Source organism: Mytilus trossulus, chromosome 1 (assembly GCF_036588685.1).
Source record: "Mytilus trossulus isolate FHL-02 chromosome 1, PNRI_Mtr1.1.1.hap1, whole genome shotgun sequence".
NCBI lineage: Eukaryota > Metazoa > Mollusca > Bivalvia > Mytilida > Mytilidae > Mytilus > Mytilus trossulus.
Genome location: NC_086373.1, coordinates 42,263,553 through 42,286,393, shown reverse-complemented (window position 1 = coordinate 42,286,393; position 22,841 = coordinate 42,263,553). Strand labels below are relative to the sequence as shown.

The 22,841-nt window shown below is 29.4% G+C and overlaps 1 protein-coding gene and 7 non-coding genes across 8 annotated transcripts in view; all 8 read left to right on the top strand.

Annotated features, from left to right (window-relative positions):
• Positions 1-3,135: 3,135 nt before the first annotated feature.
• LOC134724853 (adipocyte plasma membrane-associated protein-like) overlaps positions 3,136-22,841 on the top strand; it is a 35,645-nt gene continuing 15,939 nt past the window's right edge. Inside the window, exons 1-5 of the mRNA XM_063588155.1 lie at positions 3,136-3,399; positions 4,617-4,709; positions 7,796-7,914; positions 21,984-22,082; positions 22,583-22,732. Of these exons, the coding sequence (XP_063444225.1) occupies positions 3,371-3,399; positions 4,617-4,709; positions 7,796-7,914; positions 21,984-22,082; positions 22,583-22,732 (490 nt within the window). The 5' untranslated portion in view covers positions 3,136-3,370. The remainder of the gene's footprint in view (positions 3,400-4,616; positions 4,710-7,795; positions 7,915-21,983; positions 22,083-22,582; positions 22,733-22,841) is intronic.
• LOC134702883 (U1 spliceosomal RNA) lies at positions 9,005-9,168 on the top strand. The gene has a single exon (XR_010104586.1). It is a non-coding gene; the product is annotated as a U1 spliceosomal RNA (small nuclear RNA).
• LOC134702874 (U1 spliceosomal RNA) lies at positions 10,511-10,674 on the top strand. The gene has a single exon (XR_010104585.1). It is a non-coding gene; the product is annotated as a U1 spliceosomal RNA (small nuclear RNA).
• LOC134702865 (U1 spliceosomal RNA) lies at positions 11,706-11,869 on the top strand. Its single transcript, XR_010104577.1, has one exon. It is a non-coding gene; the product is annotated as a U1 spliceosomal RNA (small nuclear RNA).
• Positions 13,212-13,375, top strand: LOC134702858 (U1 spliceosomal RNA). The gene has a single exon (XR_010104576.1). It is a non-coding gene; the product is annotated as a U1 spliceosomal RNA (small nuclear RNA).
• LOC134702847 (U1 spliceosomal RNA) lies at positions 14,352-14,515 on the top strand. The gene has a single exon (XR_010104572.1). It is a non-coding gene; the product is annotated as a U1 spliceosomal RNA (small nuclear RNA).
• Positions 15,621-15,784, top strand: LOC134702836 (U1 spliceosomal RNA). Its single transcript, XR_010104565.1, has one exon. It is a non-coding gene; the product is annotated as a U1 spliceosomal RNA (small nuclear RNA).
• Positions 18,211-18,374, top strand: LOC134702825 (U1 spliceosomal RNA). Its single transcript, XR_010104564.1, has one exon. It is a non-coding gene; the product is annotated as a U1 spliceosomal RNA (small nuclear RNA).

Sequence of the window (22,841 nt, the reverse complement as noted above, 5' to 3'; positions counted from 1 at the left end):
TTATCAGCATTTTTGCATTTTTTGTAAACTGTTTTTGCTAAAATTGAGGTGTTGTTAACATGTTAACGGACCCCCTATTGCCCCCCTTATTGATACTTCAAGAAGGTTAGTCTCATCTTATGACACTTTCCAGTTAGTATTGAAAGACAATTCACCATAATATGGTATGCAACGCCATAATTTATACTACTAAGTGGCTAGCAACAGTGGTGGATCCAGAAATTTTTATAAGTGGGGGCCCACTGACTGCCTAGGAGGGGGGCACGCTCCGGTCATGTTGAGTGATTCTCTATATAATTAACCATTTTTTTCACAGAAAAGTGGGGGCTGGCCACCCCACCCCCTAAATCTGCCATAGTAGCAATGCTTATTCTAACTTAAATAATTCAAGCCCTTGACCTTGTAACGTCTCTGATTATCTCCGCCTTTGATGTAGTAATTTATAGTAAGCATAATATAATGTAATGACTGGATTATTCTGGTTATGCTTTAATTCATGTTTTATTTTATGCTTATATATTTATTTTTTTGTCTTAAAAACATTATGATTGGATATTTTTCAGAAGGTGTTTTTAATCCAGTACACAGATGGAATGTTACAACTTGAGGTCTTATAATTCATCACAGGATGCAGCAGTATTCCTTCAAGTGAAAACTTGACACTAAATTCACAGTTTATATCACGGATGCAGAATGTTATAGAAGAGTTTCAACCTACACCAGACAGTCGATACCTTAAGTAAATTCTAAGAAGTTTCATGAGGTAATGAGAGCTGGAATTGTATCTAGACATGGTTTTGAACTGGAATAAATTGTATACACAAATAAGGCACCACATCTAAATATATATGGCAGTTCACAAATATTTCTTATTTTAGCTACATGTACTTTGTTGAAATATACATTTAGTAAGCTACATGTACTTTGTTGAAATATACATTTAGTAAAGATATATTTAGCCTTTCCTCTATATTAGTGCGGAGCCCTCAGATAAAAAATCTCATTATAGTGGTTACAATGGACATGATGGAAATTTCAACCACAATACTCTGTGATAAGTCAATTTTGAATTGGTCATTTAAAGTAAACAAGCTGAGAATCAAAGTAATTTATGTTGTTTTAGGCAAAAAAACACTTCACTATATAGTTTTTACAAATTTGGCAACTTTTTTTTCAAAACGCCTATAAAGATCTATAGATGTCAAAAATTAAAATTATGTATGAAACTTCTAATTTTGGTGTTGCTTTTTGAAACATCTTGTTAAAATTTTGACTGTTTTTATGACTAAATAGAAATTTTTACTTCATTTACATAGAAATTAATGAAGTTGGTGCATTTCTTTTGTTGTTGAGTATATTTTAAGTTTTTGCTAGATACTTGTATTATATTTTCAATAATTTTAAAGGTACAATATAGACTTTCAGGTTACCAAATCATATATATATACTTTCTTTCAAGAGATTTTTTTTTTACTCTTGGCGGGAAGATGATGCATATTCTAATAGTGGACATTTTTGTTTGTCATAAGATAGTTGATTTCAGTTAAGGAACAATTTTATATAACTTTGCATTTAGTTTGCTTTAAATTTATATTCATACCAATATACATTATTCGAAGGAATGCAATTTAAAAATATTATAAAAGTCAATCAAGGGAAATAACTCAAAATTTCTGCAAATCAGGAAAGAGATACACAGATTATTTTTAACCTTTAAGGTAATGAATGTTCAGTCACAATATGTTTGACACCCAAGCAGTCAAGAGAACAATATTTGTGAAATAATGTTTTTTATCATCAAACTGATAAGGAAATTATGAGAAGACAATAGCTTAGTCTACCTGTAAATTGTCTCCCTTTAATAATTATAGGATGCACTTTCAACTTGCATATAATCCTGTTTCAATGAAAAGGTGAAGAAAGCAAAAATGAATCCTTTGAATTTGACAGATGTAGGAAATTTACCCTGCAATTTTTTGCAGAAATTAAAGTTCTGAGTTTTAAACATATATCTTGAGTGTTTCGAAGCACAATTCTTATTTTATTTGCTTTTAAAGTAATATAAAAAAAAATGGTTAACAGGAAAAACAGTGATTGTTATTATCTTATAGTTACAATGTCAAATTTTCACTGTTACTACTGTGGACAGTCTGAGAATAAAACTTTAATTTATATGATGACTAGTATTTCTTTATTGATGAAACACAGATTAATTCTGAATCTTTTTTTCTTAAAGGACAATTAAATTAACAAAGACTGATATGGGAAAATCAATGGTAGTATAATTGTTAAGCAGAAAAATTCTTTTCTTGAAATACAAAAAAAAATAATACAAAATACTAAAAGAATTCAAGATTGATAGATTTGGGTAATTTAGTATTATTTACACCATGTACATGTCCACTTCATGTTTTGCACATTATTTAAGTAACAACATTCAGATGTGCAAAATATGAATATCTTAAAAGCTCAGAGGTCATTTGAAATTTTTTCCATGACATGATTTCAACATCAAAAACATATATCAATATAAAACGTATAGTAAATGTAAGGTTACTAACGATAATGTAAAAGGTCAGTATTAACAAAATTGTGCAAAGTGATGTTTTAATGATGATTGTTAGAATCCTTTTTATCTAGGAGATATTTTCGATAGGAAAACAAAAATGAAATCTATTAATTGTTTTAGGAACTTCTGTGACATATTTTTTGTCAATGTTGACCCCTTTTCATATGTATAATTTAAACAAAAATACTAAAATTAACACTATTGGCAGGTTTGGTAAATTTTTACTTTAGGAGAAAAAAAAACAAAAGTATGACTGTAATTGAATCTAATCCTAAACTATTCATATACAGATGACGTAAAAGATTTATAAACCAATTTAGCTATGTTTTGTAAGTTATGCATTCATAATAAAGGTCATCTTGTTACAATAACTTTTCTCCATTTGATAATGACTATCAGACCATATTTGTTACAGACTTCAAATTCATTACAAGAATAATTGTCTTATAAATTGACAAACTGTCTGATTTATTATCTTATTTTAGTTTCATAATTAGCCCTATTTTAAATGACCTATAACCTACTAAATTCACTAAATATATGTCGAGTGTATTTAAAAAAATGTCATAATCATTAACATGGTGTTCCACTGACATAAAACTGGACGTGCAGTCTAGACAGGTAGCCAGTGGTCAACGGCCTAAATTCTTCAGGGTCATTCCTTTTGTTATGTTACTAAATATATACAATGTATACGTCCTGCACAAGTGGTCATTTTACATGATATTTGACAAGTTATGAATTTAATGATAGGATGAAATTTATTATGAATTAAATATCTACAGGGAATAATGTAATGAAATGAATTACTTATTTAAAAAATTGACCAGGTAAGGCATTAAATTATGAAATTGATCACAGGTGATTTTACCTCTTTGGAAAAGGTCAGTTAAACTTATCGTTCATTGAAGGGTGATGTAACCTTAAGACATGTAGGACATGTACATTTTTATAGTCAAAGATGTTAATGTTGGAACAAATATATTGTTGACCTGTTCACAATTTCTGTATAATTATAATACTTAGCATATATGATATTGTTAACTAAGTGAATATTTAATTTATAGATTTCTTATTTATTATGTTTAGATATAAAAGAAATTCTGCTTTATTGTACATTGTATATATTGAATTGAATACTGGTACAAATGTTCTTGTACATTGAATTTGGAACGTTTGTTCATTTGAAAAAGGAAAAAATGGCTTTGAGTTGGGCAATATGAAAGTTTCAATGTCAATCTAATATATAGGTCTTTTTACGGAACCAAAAATAATTATATGAGATAATTCCCTTAAAATTTTTTTTAATGAAATAACATCATGAATGTAGAAATATTTAAAAAGTAAAAAATAGGCAACTACTGAAGGGAAAAAAATACTTAGTTGTGAATTGTATCCTTACAAAAAAATGAAAGTTACTGATTTATGACGTGTATGAAATGCATCATTTTATATCTTGAAGATCTTTATTGGTTATTTGACTTTTTAAATCTTATGATAACTGCATATTTTTAAGTGTTATATTTACAACATTTGGGTTCATTCAGAGTTCATCAATAAATTGAAGTTGTTCATTAGCCCTTGACTTTAAGGGTCAGTCTGCATCGTTGGTGTTTTACCAGAATGTCACTGTGAATTAAGAACATGACATCAAGATCCTTTTGGTATAGTTCTGGTCGCATGTAAGTTATGATAAACTTTTAAAGAAAATATTGTAGTATTAAATTATATTTTATGAAACTGAATCTAAAAAAGAAAATTTAAAGCTCTGAAAGTAAATAATAGAATTTGGTAAATATTTTAAAAGCTTCTTTAAAAATGAAATAAAAATAAAATTAAGTTAATTTCTATACGATCAGACAACTCCTACCCATGAAGACCACTGGACAATGTATGCATTGTGAATTATGAGTAATACAAATAGTTGTATAAAGAAACATTAATATATGTCATTGTTATTTATTTATTGATTTATTTAAGCTGCAGCTGTTGAATTAGGTATCTGAAATTAAAAAAAGATAATATTTTTATGTTATTTATTTTGCAGTGTATCTAAATCATGGAAAATCTTGACAGTTCTAGTAGTGTTTGTAGCTTATTTGTACATGCTGCCATCACCAATAGACCCACCAGCATACAGGTAAGCCATTAATTTAGCAACACATTTAAAGCATACCTAGCTACTTCAGTTAGTTGTTATTTGTTATTTCTTGTGGCAAGAATTGCTGAAATGTCCATTAAAAACATGTTAAGTATACACCCAAATTTTGGCCAATTTTGCCTCTAAAATATACGTTTAAATTGTAATGATTCAAATATGTTCTAACTATAATTTTAGATAATGGAACATGTTTTTGGTCTGTTGTTGGTATTTTCTTGCCTGTTATACAATTTGCCTAATGCAAGACACAGGGATGACTATCTTGCTGCAACAGCTTTTTAATAATTTGTATAAAGCTTTATATCTAAGAGGGTAAAGTTATACTAGAATACCTAGTAGACAGATGCCTTATATAACTATTTGTTTATATGTCATATGTACATTGCCCCTTGAATTCTTGTTCATGGTTCAAAACGCATAATTATGTTTGGTTTATTGGTTCCTTACAAGGGTCTACATACCCACTGTAAGCAGAAGGTCACTTTATTTGGTGTATCAAATAATTGTAAGGGTTACCAGTACATGTCTGTCTGGCCAGATTTTCTCACCTTGACCTCATTTTCATGTTTTATTGGTCAGTGATAAGTTTTCCTGATTAATTCTGTTTTTCAGTTAGAACAGTCAAATATATTTGATGATTGGAATGATTGTAAGGTGTTCATGGTGTACATGTCTGTTTAGTTTGGTATATCTGACCTTGGCTTCATTTCCTGGATAATTTTAAGAGGGTGTCCATGGATAAACCAGGCAGTGGATGGCACATGACATATTTTGTTTTCAAATTTTTTTCAACGATTTCCTATCACAAATTCATTCTTTCTCAAAGTTAAATTTTGTTTTTTCAAGAACTGCAACAAATAAAGAGAAACAAATACACAGAAAGCATCGAAAATTCATTGAAAAGGGGAGATAACTCTTCATTTTGTACAAAATTTTGTTGCATTGTAAGTGAACTCTAAAATCATTTTCTGAGCCATCCACTGTTGATTCAAAATATCTTTGACATATATGTATCCTTTGTATGATATTAAGCATTGCATTGGAACCAAAAATTCAGTGGGAAAAAAATATGTTGGGCCACCCATATCATAGGATTTGCCTGATATATACTTGGACAGCCTCTTAATGGTATCTGATACTTGTAGTTTAACTTTTATCTTTAGGACCATCAACATAAAACAAATCATGAATAGAATAGAAGGCGAGACATTTCAGTGTGTGTAATTTTGTTGTATTTTTGTCAGTTTTTCAAATACTATTAGCAGTTTGTCAACTATATTTGGTATATAGAATGATTGTAAGGTGTACTTGTGTGTCTGGTAGGAATCATCTGTCCTAGACTTCATTTTCTTAGTTCATTGGTCCTCTTCTCAGATAAGAAATAGATCAACTGTATTTGGTGAAGGAATTATTATAGTGCACATGTCCTACTGGGAAGGTCCAACTTACCTAGGACTCAATTTCATGGTTCATTGGTCAATTTTAAGATTTCCCGGATAAGTCTGCTTTTCAGATAAAAAAAAAAGCAAGCGGTCAACTTTATATACTTGTTAAATTGAATGATTGTAATGGGTTCATGTCTTTCTGGCATGTTCATCTTTCCTTGACCTAATTATCATGATTCATTTGTCAATATTAAGTTTTCATGGTTTATTGATCTTTTTAAGTTTTCATGGTTTATTGATCTTGTTAAGTTTTCATGGTTTATTGATCTTGTTAAGTTTTCATGGTTTATTGATCTTGTTTAGTTTTCATGGTTTATTGATCTTGTTAAGTTTTCATGGTTTATTGATCTTGTTAAGTTTTTAAAGGTTTATTGATCTTGTTAAGTTTTTAATGGTTTATTGATCTTTTTAAGTTTTCATGGTTTCTTGATCTTGTTAAGTTTTCATGGTTTCTTGATCTTGTTAAGTTTTTAATGGTTTATTGATCTTGTTAATTTTTAATGGTTTATTGATCTTTTTAAGTTTTCAAGGTTTATTGATCTTGTTAAGTTTTCATGGTTTATTGATCTTGTTAAGTTTTCATATTTTGATCTCTGTCTTGGATACATGTACTATAATCAATAGATGATCCATAGTTAGTATATATATATAGTCAGTGGGGGATCCAAAAAAATTCATTAGTGGGGCCTTCTGTGACCTAAGAGGTGGCCCGTTCCGGTCATGCTTCAGTGATCAAATCAGCTATAGAATCAACTAAATTTTCCCCAGAGTCAATTTCTTATAATAGTATTTCAATGAATTATTTTTTTTATAATTTCAGCAATTTACTTGAAATCATTAAATCTTACAGAATAGATAGAGTAAGACTGAAAGTTTCAACAAACAAAAAAATTATCAACTTCATGCTTCAAATAAGTAAAATAATTAGAATTGTCAATCCACTTCTGAAATTGCTCAAACTCACCATTTTTACTAACATTTATTTATTTTTTGTCTATTATCTTGAAAACTATATTTGCATTTCATTAATTAACAGTACTAAAGTTTAGAGACTCTAGCATTTTGAAGAAGGATAGAAATTCATACACAGAAGTGATTGTATTCTAGTCATTACTTTGTCTGTGTGTCGGCCAGAAACATGTTGCATGTAAATCAGCTTCTGTATTATATAATGATTTGATAGTTGGTCTAAACTTTATGATGATGAGTTTTATTGTGTAATAGTTTTCAGATCTGCTGTGTAGTCAACTTCTGTTTGATGGTACTTTGAATATAGATACATGTATTACCTTTCTGCATGGAATATTTTTCACCTATTAAGAAATATTTGATATTTAGTTTGGTCTTTATTTTTAGTATAATGAATTGAACATAGCAATTTATTTTCAGATGATCTTGAATTTCCTCTTTAAATTAACTTTGATTTCTTTTATACATGTATAAGCATGGATGTTTTCATCAATGTCTTATTATGATGCTAGTACTAGTGTCTTACTTTACAACATTTTTAATAGGCAATTAAACTCCTTGCTTATTTTTAGTTATCTTTATTAATATTTCTGCATATATTGCCTATGTCTGCTTGTATCAAATATCATTCATATTGTTTATAAATTTTAGGTATCCAAAACCTCCTGCTTTAAAAGGACCACTTCAAAAGAATTCTATTCTACATAAAGCTGAGCAGTTATTTAAAGGACAAGTCGTTGGTCCAGAATCATTTGCAGCAAATAAAAATGGTATTAGATTAAGATGATTCTTTTAGTTTAAACATGTTTTATTTGCTGAATTTAAGTAAAATAGATTAGACACGAGTAAATCATAATTATGAGGTTTTCTCCATAATACAATATAAAATTACAATAATAGTACAAATGTATAATATAATTGACATGCATATAAGAGGGAGGGTAGGAGGGGTCATGATCCCAAAATCCTGAGCTTAAAAAACATGAAATCACGAAATCCCGGGCTTATAAAAACGAAATCCCAAGGTCCTGAAATTCGAAAAAAGAATTCCTGGATCCTGAAAGGGTCATTCCCGAAATCCCAAGCTTAAAAAACACCTGATCCTGGTGTCCCGATAAAGGTCCTATCCCCCCTCATATAAAGCAAACAGTTTATAGAATATGATACTAGCAATCATAGGTAAAAAGAAGAGAGAGAGAGAGAGAGAGAGAGTTTTTTTCAGTATAGGATTTACTTTATATATATTTGTAAATATTTTTAAATAATGTTTAGCCATAAATCTTTTTGTTGAAGTAATTTCTAGGGAAACTGTTGTATATATTTGTAAATCATTAATGAAAAATTAATTTTCCTTAAAAAAAATGTTTTTGTACTGCATTTATTATCTTTGAAACTATTTTCAATCTATAAAACTCTTTTAAATATATGTAAAATTTATTTCCACAAAAAAAACCTTCATATCTTTGATTCACTGTAGCAGTTGTTACTTTAATGACATGTCATTTATCAAAATAATCCCCTATGAGAGATTAAACATGTTAAACCATAGATAAGATATTGATTAAACATACCACAAACTAAACCGTACGTGAGATAAACATACACAATTTACCTGTGGAGTTGTCGTTACTATTCTTATACATTTTCCTGCTAAAATCAATATAAAGACACTAACTATCAGTTTAAAAAAAAGAAAATTTAATCATAAAATCATAAATTTTATAATGAAGGCATACATAAATCTATATACTTTGATTTTTGAGTCACTTAATTATCATTGCAGTTTTTCAATTTTCTTTTGTCACCTTGTGTGTTGAAATAATCTTCTCATTCATAAGATAAAAATTTTTACACTCAAGCATACTTACCTGGTACAGGGAGCACCGTGATCAAAAAGGCGGTCTCCCCAGGTCGAGGCCTTTCCATTGCACTTCGGATAGGCTGAAGCTTGCGAATGCCCCAAATGTGGGCATCTCGGGTACGCAATTTTTTAGTGTGGGGGACTGCGTTCGCGCTAACCCCCGAACAATCAATAAAATAGAAGACTTAGCCCAATAAACTTTACATGCAATTTAACACTCTCACTTTTTGCAAAACTGTAATGTATAAATACAAATTTTGAGAAACATAATTTTGTGCAAGAATTTCAACAATTCCACATTTAAAAAAGTTTATTTAAGAATTGAATGCTTTTTTTTGTAAATTTATTGGGTGGTAAAAGCGTTGACCGAAGTACATTTTGTATGAAGCGCAGAAGCGCTTCATTCTAAAAATGTACGCACGGTCAACGCTTTTACAACCCTATAAAGTTTCAAAAAGAAGTATTCAATACTTATAATTACATTTTTTTTTAGCTAAAATCATGAAAACACGATTTTTATCCAGCTTTATTTAATTCACCTGTGCACTTTTTTGTGGGACCTCGTGTCATCATGCAGGATAAATGTTATTGTCTGATGCAATTGTTTACGGAATAACATGTTAGCCAATCAGAATAACGTATTATAATGAAACTTACATCTAATGTAATTATTTGTATTTCCAAAATCTTGGCAAGCATTTGATATTTTGGAAAACTTGGTAACAACTTTGGGTTTACAATTTAAAATTTTTGAGAAATATCTATTTTGTTACCAATTCAACTAAATTCACTGGGAGAAATATGTTGTCTTTAGTATCATTTTGTGCCACAACTCATTTGTAGGGCAGTGATACTATTACACTACTGGTTTAGAAAATACTTAAAATATCTTTAAAAACAATCATTTTTTAATTAACGAACATTAATTTCAACAAAATATTACTTTACTTCTCCATTTTGACCTAGAGAGGGAACAGCAATTAATGTAGGTAAATTTTGAAAATTCATCAAAATACATAGTGCTTAAAGTTAAAAAAAAAAGTATAAGTTTAGTAATATTGAAAGTATAAAACAAAAAATATTTGAATTTGTTCAGAGAAAATTGCTTCAAAAAGTACTAAAACAGTCAATAAAATCATAGCATTTAAAAATAATTGTTAAATATTGAGCAAATTACAATGTATCAAATATCCCCCATTGTTAAGCTGTATAAAAGCCCCATTGTATGGTAAACATACACAATTTACCTGTGGAGTTGTCGTTTCTAATCTAATATTATCTTTAACATTTTCCTGCTAAAATCAATATAACAACACAAACAATCAGTTTAAAAAAAAGAAAATTTAACCATAAAATCATAAATTTTATAATGAAGGCATACATAAATCTATATACTTTGATTTTTGAGTCACTTAATTATCATTGCAGTTTTTCAATTTTCTTTTGTCACCTTGTGTGTTGAAATAATCTTATCATTCATAAGATTAAATTTTTTACACTCAAGCATACTTACCTGGTACAGGGAGCACCGTGATCAAAAAGGCGGTCTCCCCAGGTCGAGGCCTTTCCATTGCACTTCGGATAGGCTGAAGCTTGCGAATGCCCCAAATGTGGGCATCTCGGGTACGCAATTTTTTAGTGTGGGGGACTGCGTTCGCGCTAACCCCCGAACAATCAATAAAATAGAAGACTTAGCCCAATAAACTTTACATGCAATTTAACACTCTCACTTTTTGCAAAATTGTAATGTATAAATACAAATTTTGAGAAACATAATTTTGTGCAAGAATTTCAACAATTCCACATTTAAAAAAGTTTATTTGTATTTCCAAAATCTTGGCAAGCATTTGATATTTTGGAAAACTTGGAAACAACTTTGGGTTTACAATTTAAAATTTTTGAGAAATATCTATTTTGTTACCAAATCAACTAAATTCACTGGAAGAAATATGTTGTCTTAAAATTGTATCATTTGTGCCACAACTCATTTGTAGGGCAGTGATACTACATGTATTACATTACTGGTTTCGAAAATACTTAAAATATCTTAGAATCATTTTTAAATTAATGAACATAAATTTCAACAAAATAATACTTTACTTCTCCATTTTGACCTAGAGAGGGAACAGCAATTAATGTAGGTATATTTTGAAAATTCATCAAAATACATAGTGCTTGAAGTTAAAAAAAAGTATAAGTTATTTGTCTAGTAATATTAAAAGTATAGAACAAAAAATATTTGAATATGTTCAGAGAAAATTGCTTCAAAAAGTACTAAAACAGTCATTAAAATTATAGCATTTAAATATAATTGTTAAATATTGAGTAAATTACATCTTTATTCCACATAACAGTTACAACTTTTTATCAGGTCATGTATCAAAATATCCCCATTGTTAAGCTGTTTAAGCCACATTGTATGGTAAAAATACACAATTTACCTGTGGAGTTGTCGTTTCTAATCTAATAGTATCTTTAACATTTTCCTTCTAAAATCAATATAAAGACACTAACAATCAGTTTAAAAAAAAAGAAAATTTAATCATAAAATCATAAATTTTATAATGAAGGAATATATAAATCTATATACTTTGATTTTTGAGTCACTTAATTATCATTGCAGTTTTTCAATTTTCTTCTGTCACCTTGTGTGTTGAAATAATCTTCTCATTCATAAGATTAAAATTTTTACACCCAAGCATACTTACCTGGTACAGGGAGCACCGTGATCAAAAAGGCGGTCTCCCCAGGTCGAGGCCTTTCCATTGCACTTCGGATAGGCTGAAGCTTGCGAATGCCCCAAATGTGGGCATCTCGGGTACGCAATTTTTTAGTGTGGGGGACTGCGTTCGCGCTAACCCCCGAACAATCAATAAAATAGAAGACTTAGCCCAATAAACTTTACATGCAATTTAACACTCTCACTTTTTGCAAAACTGTAATGTATAAATACAAATTTTGAGAAACATAATTTTGTGCAAGAATTTCAACAATTCCACATTTAAAAAAGTTTATTTAAGAATTGAATGCTTTTTTTTGTAAATTTATTGGGTGGTAAAAGCGTTGACCGAAGTACATTTTGTATGAAGCGCAGAAGCGCTTCATTCTAAAAATGTACGCACGGTCAACGCTTTTACAACCCTATAAAGTTTCAAAAAGAAGTATTCAATACTTATAATTACATTTTTTTTTAGCTAAAATCATGAAAACACGATTTTTATCCAGCTTTATTTAATTCACCTGTGCACTTTTTTGTGGGACCTCGTGTCATCATGCAGGATAAATGTTATTGTCTGATGCAATTGTTTACGGAATAACATGTTAGCCAATCAGAATAACGTATTATAATGAAACTTACATCTAATGTAATTATTTGTATTTCCAAAATCTTGGCAAGCATTTGATATTTTGGAAAACTTGGTAACAACTTTGGGTTTACAATTTAAAATTTTTGAGAAATATCTATTTTGTTACCAATTCAACTAAATTCACTGGGAGAAATATGTTGTCTTTAGTATCATTTTGTGCCACAACTCATTTGTAGGGCAGTGATACTATTACACTACTGGTTTAGAAAATACTTAAAATATCTTTAAAAACAATCATTTTTTAATTAACGAACATTAATTTCAACAAAATATTACTTTACTTCTCCATTTTGACCTAGAGAGGGAACAGCAATTAATGTAGGTAAATTTTGAAAATTCATCAAAATACATAGTGCTTAAAGTTAAAAAAAAAAGTATAAGTTTAGTAATATTGAAAGTATAAAACAAAAAATATTTGAATTTGTTCAGAGAAAATTGCTTCAAAAAGTACTAAAACAGTCAATAAAATCATAGCATTTAAAAATAATTGTTAAATATTGAGCAAATTACAATGTATCAAATATCCCCCATTGTTAAGCTGTATAAAAGCCCCATTGTATGGTAAACATACACAATTTACCTGTGGAGTTGTCGTTTCTAATCTAATATTATCTTTAACATTTTCCTGCTAAAATCGATACAACAACACAAACAATCAGTTTAAAAAAAAGAAAATTTAACCATAAAATCATAAATTTTATAATGAAGGCATACATAAATCTATATACTTTGATTTTTGAGTCACTTAATTAACATTGCAGTTTTTCAATTTTCTTTTGTCACCTTGTGTGTTGAAATAATCTTATCATTCATAAGATTAAAATTTTTACACTCAAGCATACTTACCTGGTACAGGGAGCACCGTGATCAAAAAGGCGGTCTCCCCAGGTCGAGGCCTTTCCATTGCACTTCGGATAGGCTGAAGCTTGCGAATGCCCCAAATGTGGGCATCTCGGGTACGCAATTTTTTAGTGTGGGGGACTGCGTTCGCGCTAACCCCCGAACAATCAATAAAATAGAAGACTTAGCCCAATAAACTTTACATGCAATTTAACACTCTCACTTTTTGCAAAACTGTAATGTATAAATACAAATTTTGAGAAACATAATTTTGTGCAAGAATTTCAACAATTCCACATTTAAAAAAGTTTATTTGTATTTCCAAAATCTTGGCAAGCATTTGATATTTTGGAAAACTTGGAAACAACTTTGGGTTTACAATTTAAAATTTTTGAGAAATATCTATTTTGTTACCAATTCAACTAAATTCACTGGGAGAAATATGTTGTCTTTAGTATCATTTTGTGCCACAACTCATTTGTAGGGCAGTGATACTATTACACTACTGGTTTAGAAAATACTTAAAATATCTTACAATCATTTTTTAATTAATGAACATTAATTTCAACAAAATATTACTTTACTTCTCCATTTTGACCTAGAGAGGGAACAGCAATTAATGTAGGTAAATTTTGAAAATTCATCAAAATACATAGTGCTTAAAGTTAAAAAAAAGTATAAGTTTAGTAATATTGAAAGTATAAAACAAAAAATATTTGAATTTGTTCAGAGAAAATTGCTTCAAAAAGTACTAAAACAGTCAATAAAATCATAGCATTTAAAAATAATTGTTAAATATTGAGCAAATTACAATGTATCAAATATCCTCCATTGTTAAGCTGTATAAAAGCCCCATTGTATGGTAAACATACACAATTTACCTGTGGAGTTGTCGTTTCTAATCTAATATTATCTTTAACATTTTCCTGCTAAAATCAATATAACAACACAAACAATCAGTTTAAAAAAAAGAAAATTTAACCATAAAATCATAAATTTTATAATGAAGGCATACATAAATCTATATACTTTGATTTTTTAGTCACTTAATTATCATTGCAGTTTTTCAATTTTCTTCTGTCACCTTGTGTGTTGAAATAATCTTATCATTCATAAGATTAATTTTTTACACTCAAGCATACTTACCTGGTACAGGGAGCACCGTGATCAAAAAGGCGGTCTCCCCAGGTCGAGGCCTTTCCATTGCACTTCGGATAGGCTGAAGCTTGCGAATGCCCCAAATGTGGGCATCTCGGGTACGCAATTTTTTAGTGTGGGGGACTGCGTTCGCGCTAACCCCCGAACAATCAATAAAATAGAAGACTTAGCCCAATAAACTTTACATGCAATTTACCTATTCATTTTGTGCAAACTGTAATATATAAATACAAATTTTGAGAAACATAATTTTGTGCAAGTTGAAGAATTTCAACAATAACACATGCTTAATTGCCCATGAAATCAACATGTTTTATACATCTTTTTGTGCTAAATTTTCAACAACTAAAAAAATATATTTGTAATAAATAGTATAATTTTCTAAAATGATTCCCTTGGCAAGTATTTGTTTTTTGTGAATATTTGGAGACAATTTTTGTTAACAATTTAAAAAATGTTGAGAAATATCTTTTTTGTTACCAATTCAACTTAATTCACTGGGAAAAATATGTTGTCCTAAAATTGCATCATTTTGCGCCACAACTCATTTGATCTGCAGTGATACTTTTACATTTTACTGGTTTATAAAATACTTTAAATATTTTAGAATCATTTTTTAATTAATGAACATTAATTTTAACAAAATAGTACTTTACTTCTCCATTTTGACATAGAAAGGGACCAGCAGTTTACTTTGGCAAAGTTTGAAATGTCAGCTAAATACATAGTGCTTGAAGTTAAAAAAGTAAACAATATATTTGTCTAGTAGTATTTTAGTTAAGTATAAAACAAAAATAGTATAATCTTTTCACCGAAAATTGCTTCAAAATGTACTAAAACAGTCAATAAAAATCATAGAATTTAAAAACAAATGTAAAATATGTGAAATTATATCTTTATTCCACATAGCACTTTCAGCTTTTCATCAGGTCATGTATCAAATAGCCCCCATTGTTAAGCTGTTTAAGCCCACATTGTATGGTAAACGTACACATTTTACCTGTGGAGTTGTCGTTACTAATCCTTTACATTTTCCTGCTAAAATCAATATAATGACATTCAACTATCAGTTTTAAAAAAAGATAATTAAACCATTAAATCATACATTTTATAATGAAGGCATATATAAATCTATATACAATGATTTTTGAGTCACTTAATTATCATTGTAGTTTTTCAATTTTCCTCTGTCACCTTGTGTGCTGAAATAATTTGATTACTCATAAGATTAAAGTTTTTACACTCAAGCATACTTACCTGGTACAGGGAGCACCGTGATCAAAAAGGCGGTCTCCCCAGGTCGAGGCCTTTCCATTGCACTTCGGATAGGCTGAAGCTTGCGAATGCCCCAAATGTGGGCATCTCGGGTACGCAATTTTTTAGTGTGGGGGACTGCGTTCGCGCTAACCCCCGAACAATCTAACATAAATTAAGTCTCTTGCCTAATTAACTTTGCACAAATTATGTGTTTACTTTTGCTAAGTATTTTGTTTTCTGTATTTTGCATAAGTCATTTGCTAATTTTAAGACTTTTGTTCATTGAATTTCCCCTGCAGTTATTAAATAGAAACATTTTATTTGTATTTTAATTGGGATTGTAACACATTTAAAATGTTATGCAGTCTTTAGAATGTATTCCTGTCTTTTGTTCATTCAAGATATTTAAATCATCAAATGGAAAAAATATCCTCCTTTCTTAATTTAGTGATGGATTTTTCATATATGTTTGTACATATAAAAAAGTAAAACTAAATTGTATTATGATGAAATGTTACCTTAACTATATAAATTAGAAAATGTATAAATACTTGAAAGAAAACGAAGAATCTATACAATACATAACTAAATTAAATGCGCAGAAAGTATATGGGAATATTGTTTGGGGTCTGATTTTATGGGGAACTTGCTTTTCAATTGATATTCTTTCAAATTAAATAGTCGGATGGTGTCAGCTCAATCACCAGAGTAAACCTTCACATATAAATGTGTTGCATACATTGATCAAGAATTTCATTACATGTATGTTTCATTATAAAATGTTATTTTGACAACCTTAAACAGCAGTTTCTCGTCATTTGGAAATTAACCTTTATTGAAAAAACCTGTAATTATAAGTATTGAATGCTTCTTTTAGTAATTTTATATAGTTGTAAAAGCAATGACCATGCACTTTAGAATAAAGTCCCACCGGAAAGTACAAAATGTACCACGGTCAAAGCTTTAACACAAAAAAACAAAAACAAAAAGAAGCATTCAATTCTTAAATGCATGATGCTTGAGGTCTGTTTTTATATGTAATGATCAAATACTTTGAAGAGATGATTATTGAAATATCTTGAAACTAAAAAAAGTATGTTGATTAATTTATACAAGATCTGTTTGTTTGCAAATAGGATAATTTATCCGCTTCTAATATGTTGCACATCAAGGCTTGCTCCACGACAAACCTAATCGAAACAGGAGCAATTAGAGCATTTAATTTTATTTAGATCCTTTTTTTTGCTATTATAGAATAATTCTTCCAAGGGAAAAAAGCGTGGGAGAGGGGGGATTTGTACTTTTGAAAATGATATCCAATTAGAATCTAATCTATTTAGATTGGGACAGACAGAAAGGTATAATAAATTACACATCTGATAATGTCAATTTCCCAATTAATAAAGGAAGGTAGAATGAATATCTCAAAGATAAATATAATATTTCATCTTTGTAAACAAAATAGTGGAAATGAGTATTATTATTTGTTTGTTTGTTCACATTATATGGTGTGGTGTCACTTTTAATGCAAGCTCATGCTGTGTGTAACAGTTTATCTTGAAAATTAGCCAACAAAACATAAATTAATTGGTTTATTTGAATATTGTAACACAAAGTTGTGTTCACAACTATGTACTTTTCTCTGAAAAAATTATATTTTTTTGCGAAATACAAGATATTAATTAATGTACAGTTACATGTATTTGAAATTGTGTGCTTGATTTATGTTTGAAATGTATAAAACTCACTTGCTTGGCTGTATGTATTCTTAACAAACAAATTTTTGCTGTAATATATTTCATATAATAATGAAATACATTTTTTGAAAAACATTATTCTGAAGGTATTATGGTTAGAATTTTCTAAACCAGATGTTAAAAGATTCAGAATTGTCATAAAAGAAGTTTATTATATGTTTTTACTATTTGATTTGGATTCGTAGAGAATTTCTGGAGAGAAAAAAATCACAATGTCAGAATGTGTCTCTTAGAAAAAAATAATCAAATATACACATAAGTCATTGATAATTTTGCTTTGAATGGTGTCAATTTGATTAAAATCCATCTAGAAATAACCTGACATATTTTTCAAAAAAAATCAGTTTTATGTGAAATTTAAATAAAGCAATAAATTGTAAGTAATCTCAGTGTTCAAAGGGAAAAGAATTTTAATAAAATAAATTGATTTAAAAAAAAATCTTGTTTTATATATATCTTCTTTGAATGTAACACTACTGTTTTTGTCATTTTTCATATTATTTTTGGACAAGTTATTATCCCCCATGGCTAAACCATTCATGAGATAAGTGTCGAGATAAAGGTTCACAATTTACCTGTGGAGTTGTCGTTACTAATGGTAAACATTTTCCTGCTAAAATCAATAATACAGAGTAAACAAAGATTTTTTTTTCAAGAATTTATTTATTCATAATATCATAAAATTTATATTGATTATTTATATAGTTTCATATATTTTGACTTATTAGTCCATAAATAATCATTGTATATTTTTGATTTTCATCTGTCACCTTGTGTGAGAAAATAATTTTATTATTCATAAGATTAAAATTTTTACACTCAAGCATACTTACCTGGTACAGGGAGCACCGTGATCAAAAAGGCGGTCTCCCCAGGTCGAGGCCTTTCCATTGCACTTCGGATAGGCTGAAGCTTGCGAATGCCCCAAATGTGGGCATCTCGGGTACGCAATTTTTTAGTGTGGGGGACTGCGTTCGCGCTAACCCCCGAAATAACCAATAATACAGTCTTTTCCTATAATAGCTTGCTAAATTATGTTGTGTTAAAAGTATTTTATTTGTATTTTGAAAACTAGTAAATAAAATGCTGATTTTGAGGATTAATGTTGATACAAATTTCAAAGCAATTGTTTTAGAAAAACCAAATGTGTATTTTAAAAGGGATTCTATTAAGGCATGTAAAATGTCATGTAAACCTTCTAGAAAGCCATAGAAATATGTTAGGCCACACCAATTTAATTTCTTGTTCTACGGATTTTTGGACTCCAAAAATTGGGGCGAGCGAGCGATTTGAAAATTTTAATAAAAAAATATTTAATTTGCAAATTTTTGAGGCGAAGCTTAAAAAGTAAAGGCGAGCGATTATATTTTTTTTTTGTAAACATAAAATAGTAGGTTTTGACTATATTAAAACTTGATTTAACAATTGTACCTTGACATTTCTTTAATTTATGAAGTTTTTTTCCCTGTTTAACAAGAAATAATTGAATAATTAAATCTGGTCAATGTATGTGTGACTGACAATGAGACAATTCTTCATCCAAGTCATAATCAGGTTCAGAACAACCCCTTAATGTTATGAATATCCCTTTTATGAGGGGTCAACATATTAAAGTTATAATATATTTTTTTGGTAAAAATTACAAAAGGGCTTATATTTTCCCAAAGAACTATAATATTTGGTATTAAATGATCAAAACATGTCCAAGAATTATGTAATATTCCTGGACTTTAACCATGTTTAATATTATTCAAAATAAGTGGACCCATCCCTCTTTTAGAAAAGTTGTTTAAAATATAATGTATTTCTCCTCTTTTTGAGTAAAAAAATTCTAAGTTGTCAAAGGTTTTGTATAGTAGCACTGTACAAATCCTTAGTATTTCTATTTTCTTTTCTACAACAGACTGAACAGTAAACATGGTAAAATGACCCCTTCAAGGCCCTTGTCTGAGGGAGGGTTGGTCCCAACCTGATAATAACAAACATAGGTCAAAGTACGGCCTTTAACACAGTGCTTTGATCAAGACCAACCAGCAAGCTATAAGGGACCACAACTTAGTATTGTACACAATTCGAACAGGAAAACCAACGATCTAAATTATATTTCCAAACGGGAAAATACCGATGAACCACATCAACAAACGATAATTGCTGAACGACAGGTCTCTGAATCAACCAGGACAGGTGCACAAACCTGCAGCGGGTATGACCGTCACCATACATTATAATTGCAGTTGAAGGCAAATCCTTCAGAAGTAATTTGTACATAATTTTAACAACGAACATTTTTTTTTATAGGGAATATAAGTTAGGGGGAAAGAAACCAACGTTTTGTTCTGTACTGGTATTTCTATTTATATCGGAGCACTCCCGCGTGGAATTATGCTGAAACAAATATTCTCGCAGATATTTACAGTGTTGTGGGGTGCTGATAGGTTTAAAATCGTTATATAAAGGCTAAACTTTGATTTTAAAAAACAAATGTTGAGATCTAAATATAATATTTACACAAAAAAACGGTGCGGGAAATGGACATGATTTCATTTCCGAATGCGGGAAGCGGGAATATAATAAAAATAAAAAAAATCCGTTTTGAAAAAAATAGGTGCGGGCGGGTCCGTCGAACAAGGTATCAAATTGGTGTGGCCTTAGAGTATTTTATCCACATTTGTAAGATTTCTGATAGAAAAAACTTAAAGCATGTAAGAAGGAGTAAGTCCAGTTTAAGACACCTTTTTGTTCCAAAATTTTTCAATAACTAGATCTGTTAAAATCTATCTCATAAACTTATTGAATCAACTGAAATAGACACTTAAGTGTTTAAAAAGTGTTTAAAATCTTTGATTAGATGAACCTGAAATTTGAGGCCAAAACTGGCCCTTACTGGACCTACTCCTTTCTTTGCTTATGCTTTGTGAATTAATTTCTTCTTTTGAATATTTAAATGGCACATTAGTACAAAAGTTTAAATTTAGTGCATTTTGAAAAAAAATGTTGCAAACGAAAAAATCAGTCATTAGTATGTTAAATAAAATATATATAAGTGAAAATATTCATATTTGGATGTGGACAATTTCTTAATTGTAATTCAAATTAAATATAATCAATTAATTGATAACGCCAATTAAAAGTAACGTTGGTCAGACAGAAAACCAATTTGAAGTGAAATGCAATTCATATTAAAAAGAAGTTTAGAAGTATATATATCTTTATTCTGTCAAACATTTGCAATAACAATGGTATACAGGCACTACAGGACATCAATAATACAGACATAAATTAATACACAGAGCAAAATATGTACACTATTTACAATTATACTGATAGTAGTTAGCCAGGAGGGCACACATGGGAATTTATAAATCTAATGAAAGTGCACAGCTTTCTCAATTTAGATTTTTTATTTAAATTCATAATATTCTTAAACATTATTATATTTGGACGATTTACATATTTTTTATCAATAAATTTGTTTCTTTTTTCTGACATCTCTGTGCACATCATAATATAATGATACTCATCTCCAAGATCTTTAGAGTTACATAATTTACAAATTCTTTTATCTCTCTGAATATTTGTCCATCTCCCTATCTCAATGGGTAAGTTATGGTTGATGATTCTAAATTTGCATAAGGTATAAATATCACGAAATTCTAAAATATCAAAATAATGTCTTCGAACATGCTTGCACATTTGAAAACCATGTTTGTAGAAACTGATCTTGGAGTGATGTTCTAATTGTATCCTTGAACCAAATGTCACTAATACATGTATGAGATAACCACACAAAAGATAATCCTGTTTCATTAAAAATGGATTCAACATGATTTAACCAACTAAACTTGACATCATTTTCATTTGACAGCTTAAACACTAGTTTATAAATAGTCACTGATAATTTAGTTGATTTACCTGTAACATACTAATTTCACCCAAAATGATATCATACAGACTTTGATATCTAAATTGATGGGATATCGTCCAAGTTCACCATATATTACACAATTTGGGGTAGAAGACTTTAGGTGCAGAAGAAGCTTACAGAATTTTAATTGAACTCTCTCCAAAATGTTGTTATTTCCAAACCCCCAAATTTCACAACCGTACAATATAACCGGTTTCACTAATCTGTCAAATAAATCTAATTGACACCTAATAGATAGCCCATGTTTTCTCCCCTTTTTGATCACCTCATACATTGCCTTTGTAGATTTTTCTGCTAGGTGTTTTCTACAGTATTTAAATGTGCCATTTCGTGAAAAATAGATCCCAAGATAGTTGAATTCTTGAACGATATCTATGACAGAGTTATCATAAGTAAAACTGAGGTTTTTTGGTTACCTTCCATTACTAAAATTACAATTTTTGTTTTTTCTACATTAACTTTAATTTTTTTTTCAAACTTTTCGAATGCAAATTAAACTAATTCCAATTAGTTGATGCGAATCAAATTTGAATTACGTATTATGCAGCATGTGACAATAGGAGTTTATTGTGTCAAAGTTTCCATTCATCTTAGAAAAAAAAAAAACTTGTATTAAATAACTAGTCATGGATAGTGTGTTAGATTTGTATTTCAATCTTGCCCTTTTTTCCAGGTACAATATTCACAGGACTTGCTGATGGTAGAGTTGTTGGCTTTAAAGGAAATGACATATGGGAGATTACCAGATTTGGAAAGAATTTGCCTGAATGTGGTAATCTATTTTTAAATCTTTATTTTCCTCAACAGAAATGTATCAATTTTATTGACATACATTGACTTACAAGTATCTTTGGATTAATTTTATATCAGCCAATAAATATTTGTTTTCCAAGTTTTGAAAGTGTGTTTCATTATGACTAAACCCCATAATCATGAAAGATCGTTGAAACAGAAATTGGAATGGAGTGCTTTTAGATTGTTGTAAGGGAAGCTTGACCACAGGATCTTTGTTTGTGTCAGATTGACCCTGAATATTCATAAAACCATTCTCAAACCATTTGTTATATAGAATCAAAGAAAAATATTTGAGAAATAATTGAATTCAACTAAAAAATGATGAGCCTTAAGAATGTAACATAAGATAAAAAAAAAAAGAAGATGTACCTGGCAGTATTGTAAAATCCTAGTGCTAACAAAATATAACTGAGACTAAAAAGTCCTTAACATATACTTAAAACTGATTATTAAAAATAATCTTTTGCTCTTTTCTAGGATCATTCCAATTGGAACCAATATGTGGTAGACCTAAGGGAATGAAGATTGACAAAAATGGTGATTTACTGGTCCTTGACTCGTATACAGGACTGTATAAAGTAAATGTACAAACAGGGGAGAAGGAGTTTCTGGTATCTAGTGCAAAAGGTGTGTATATAGTCTTGCTAAACATATAGTATAGTGGTAACTTTCGAGAATGTACATTTCTTAGTTGTATCTGTAGGCAATGGTTTGTAAATGTGGACAGATGTATCAA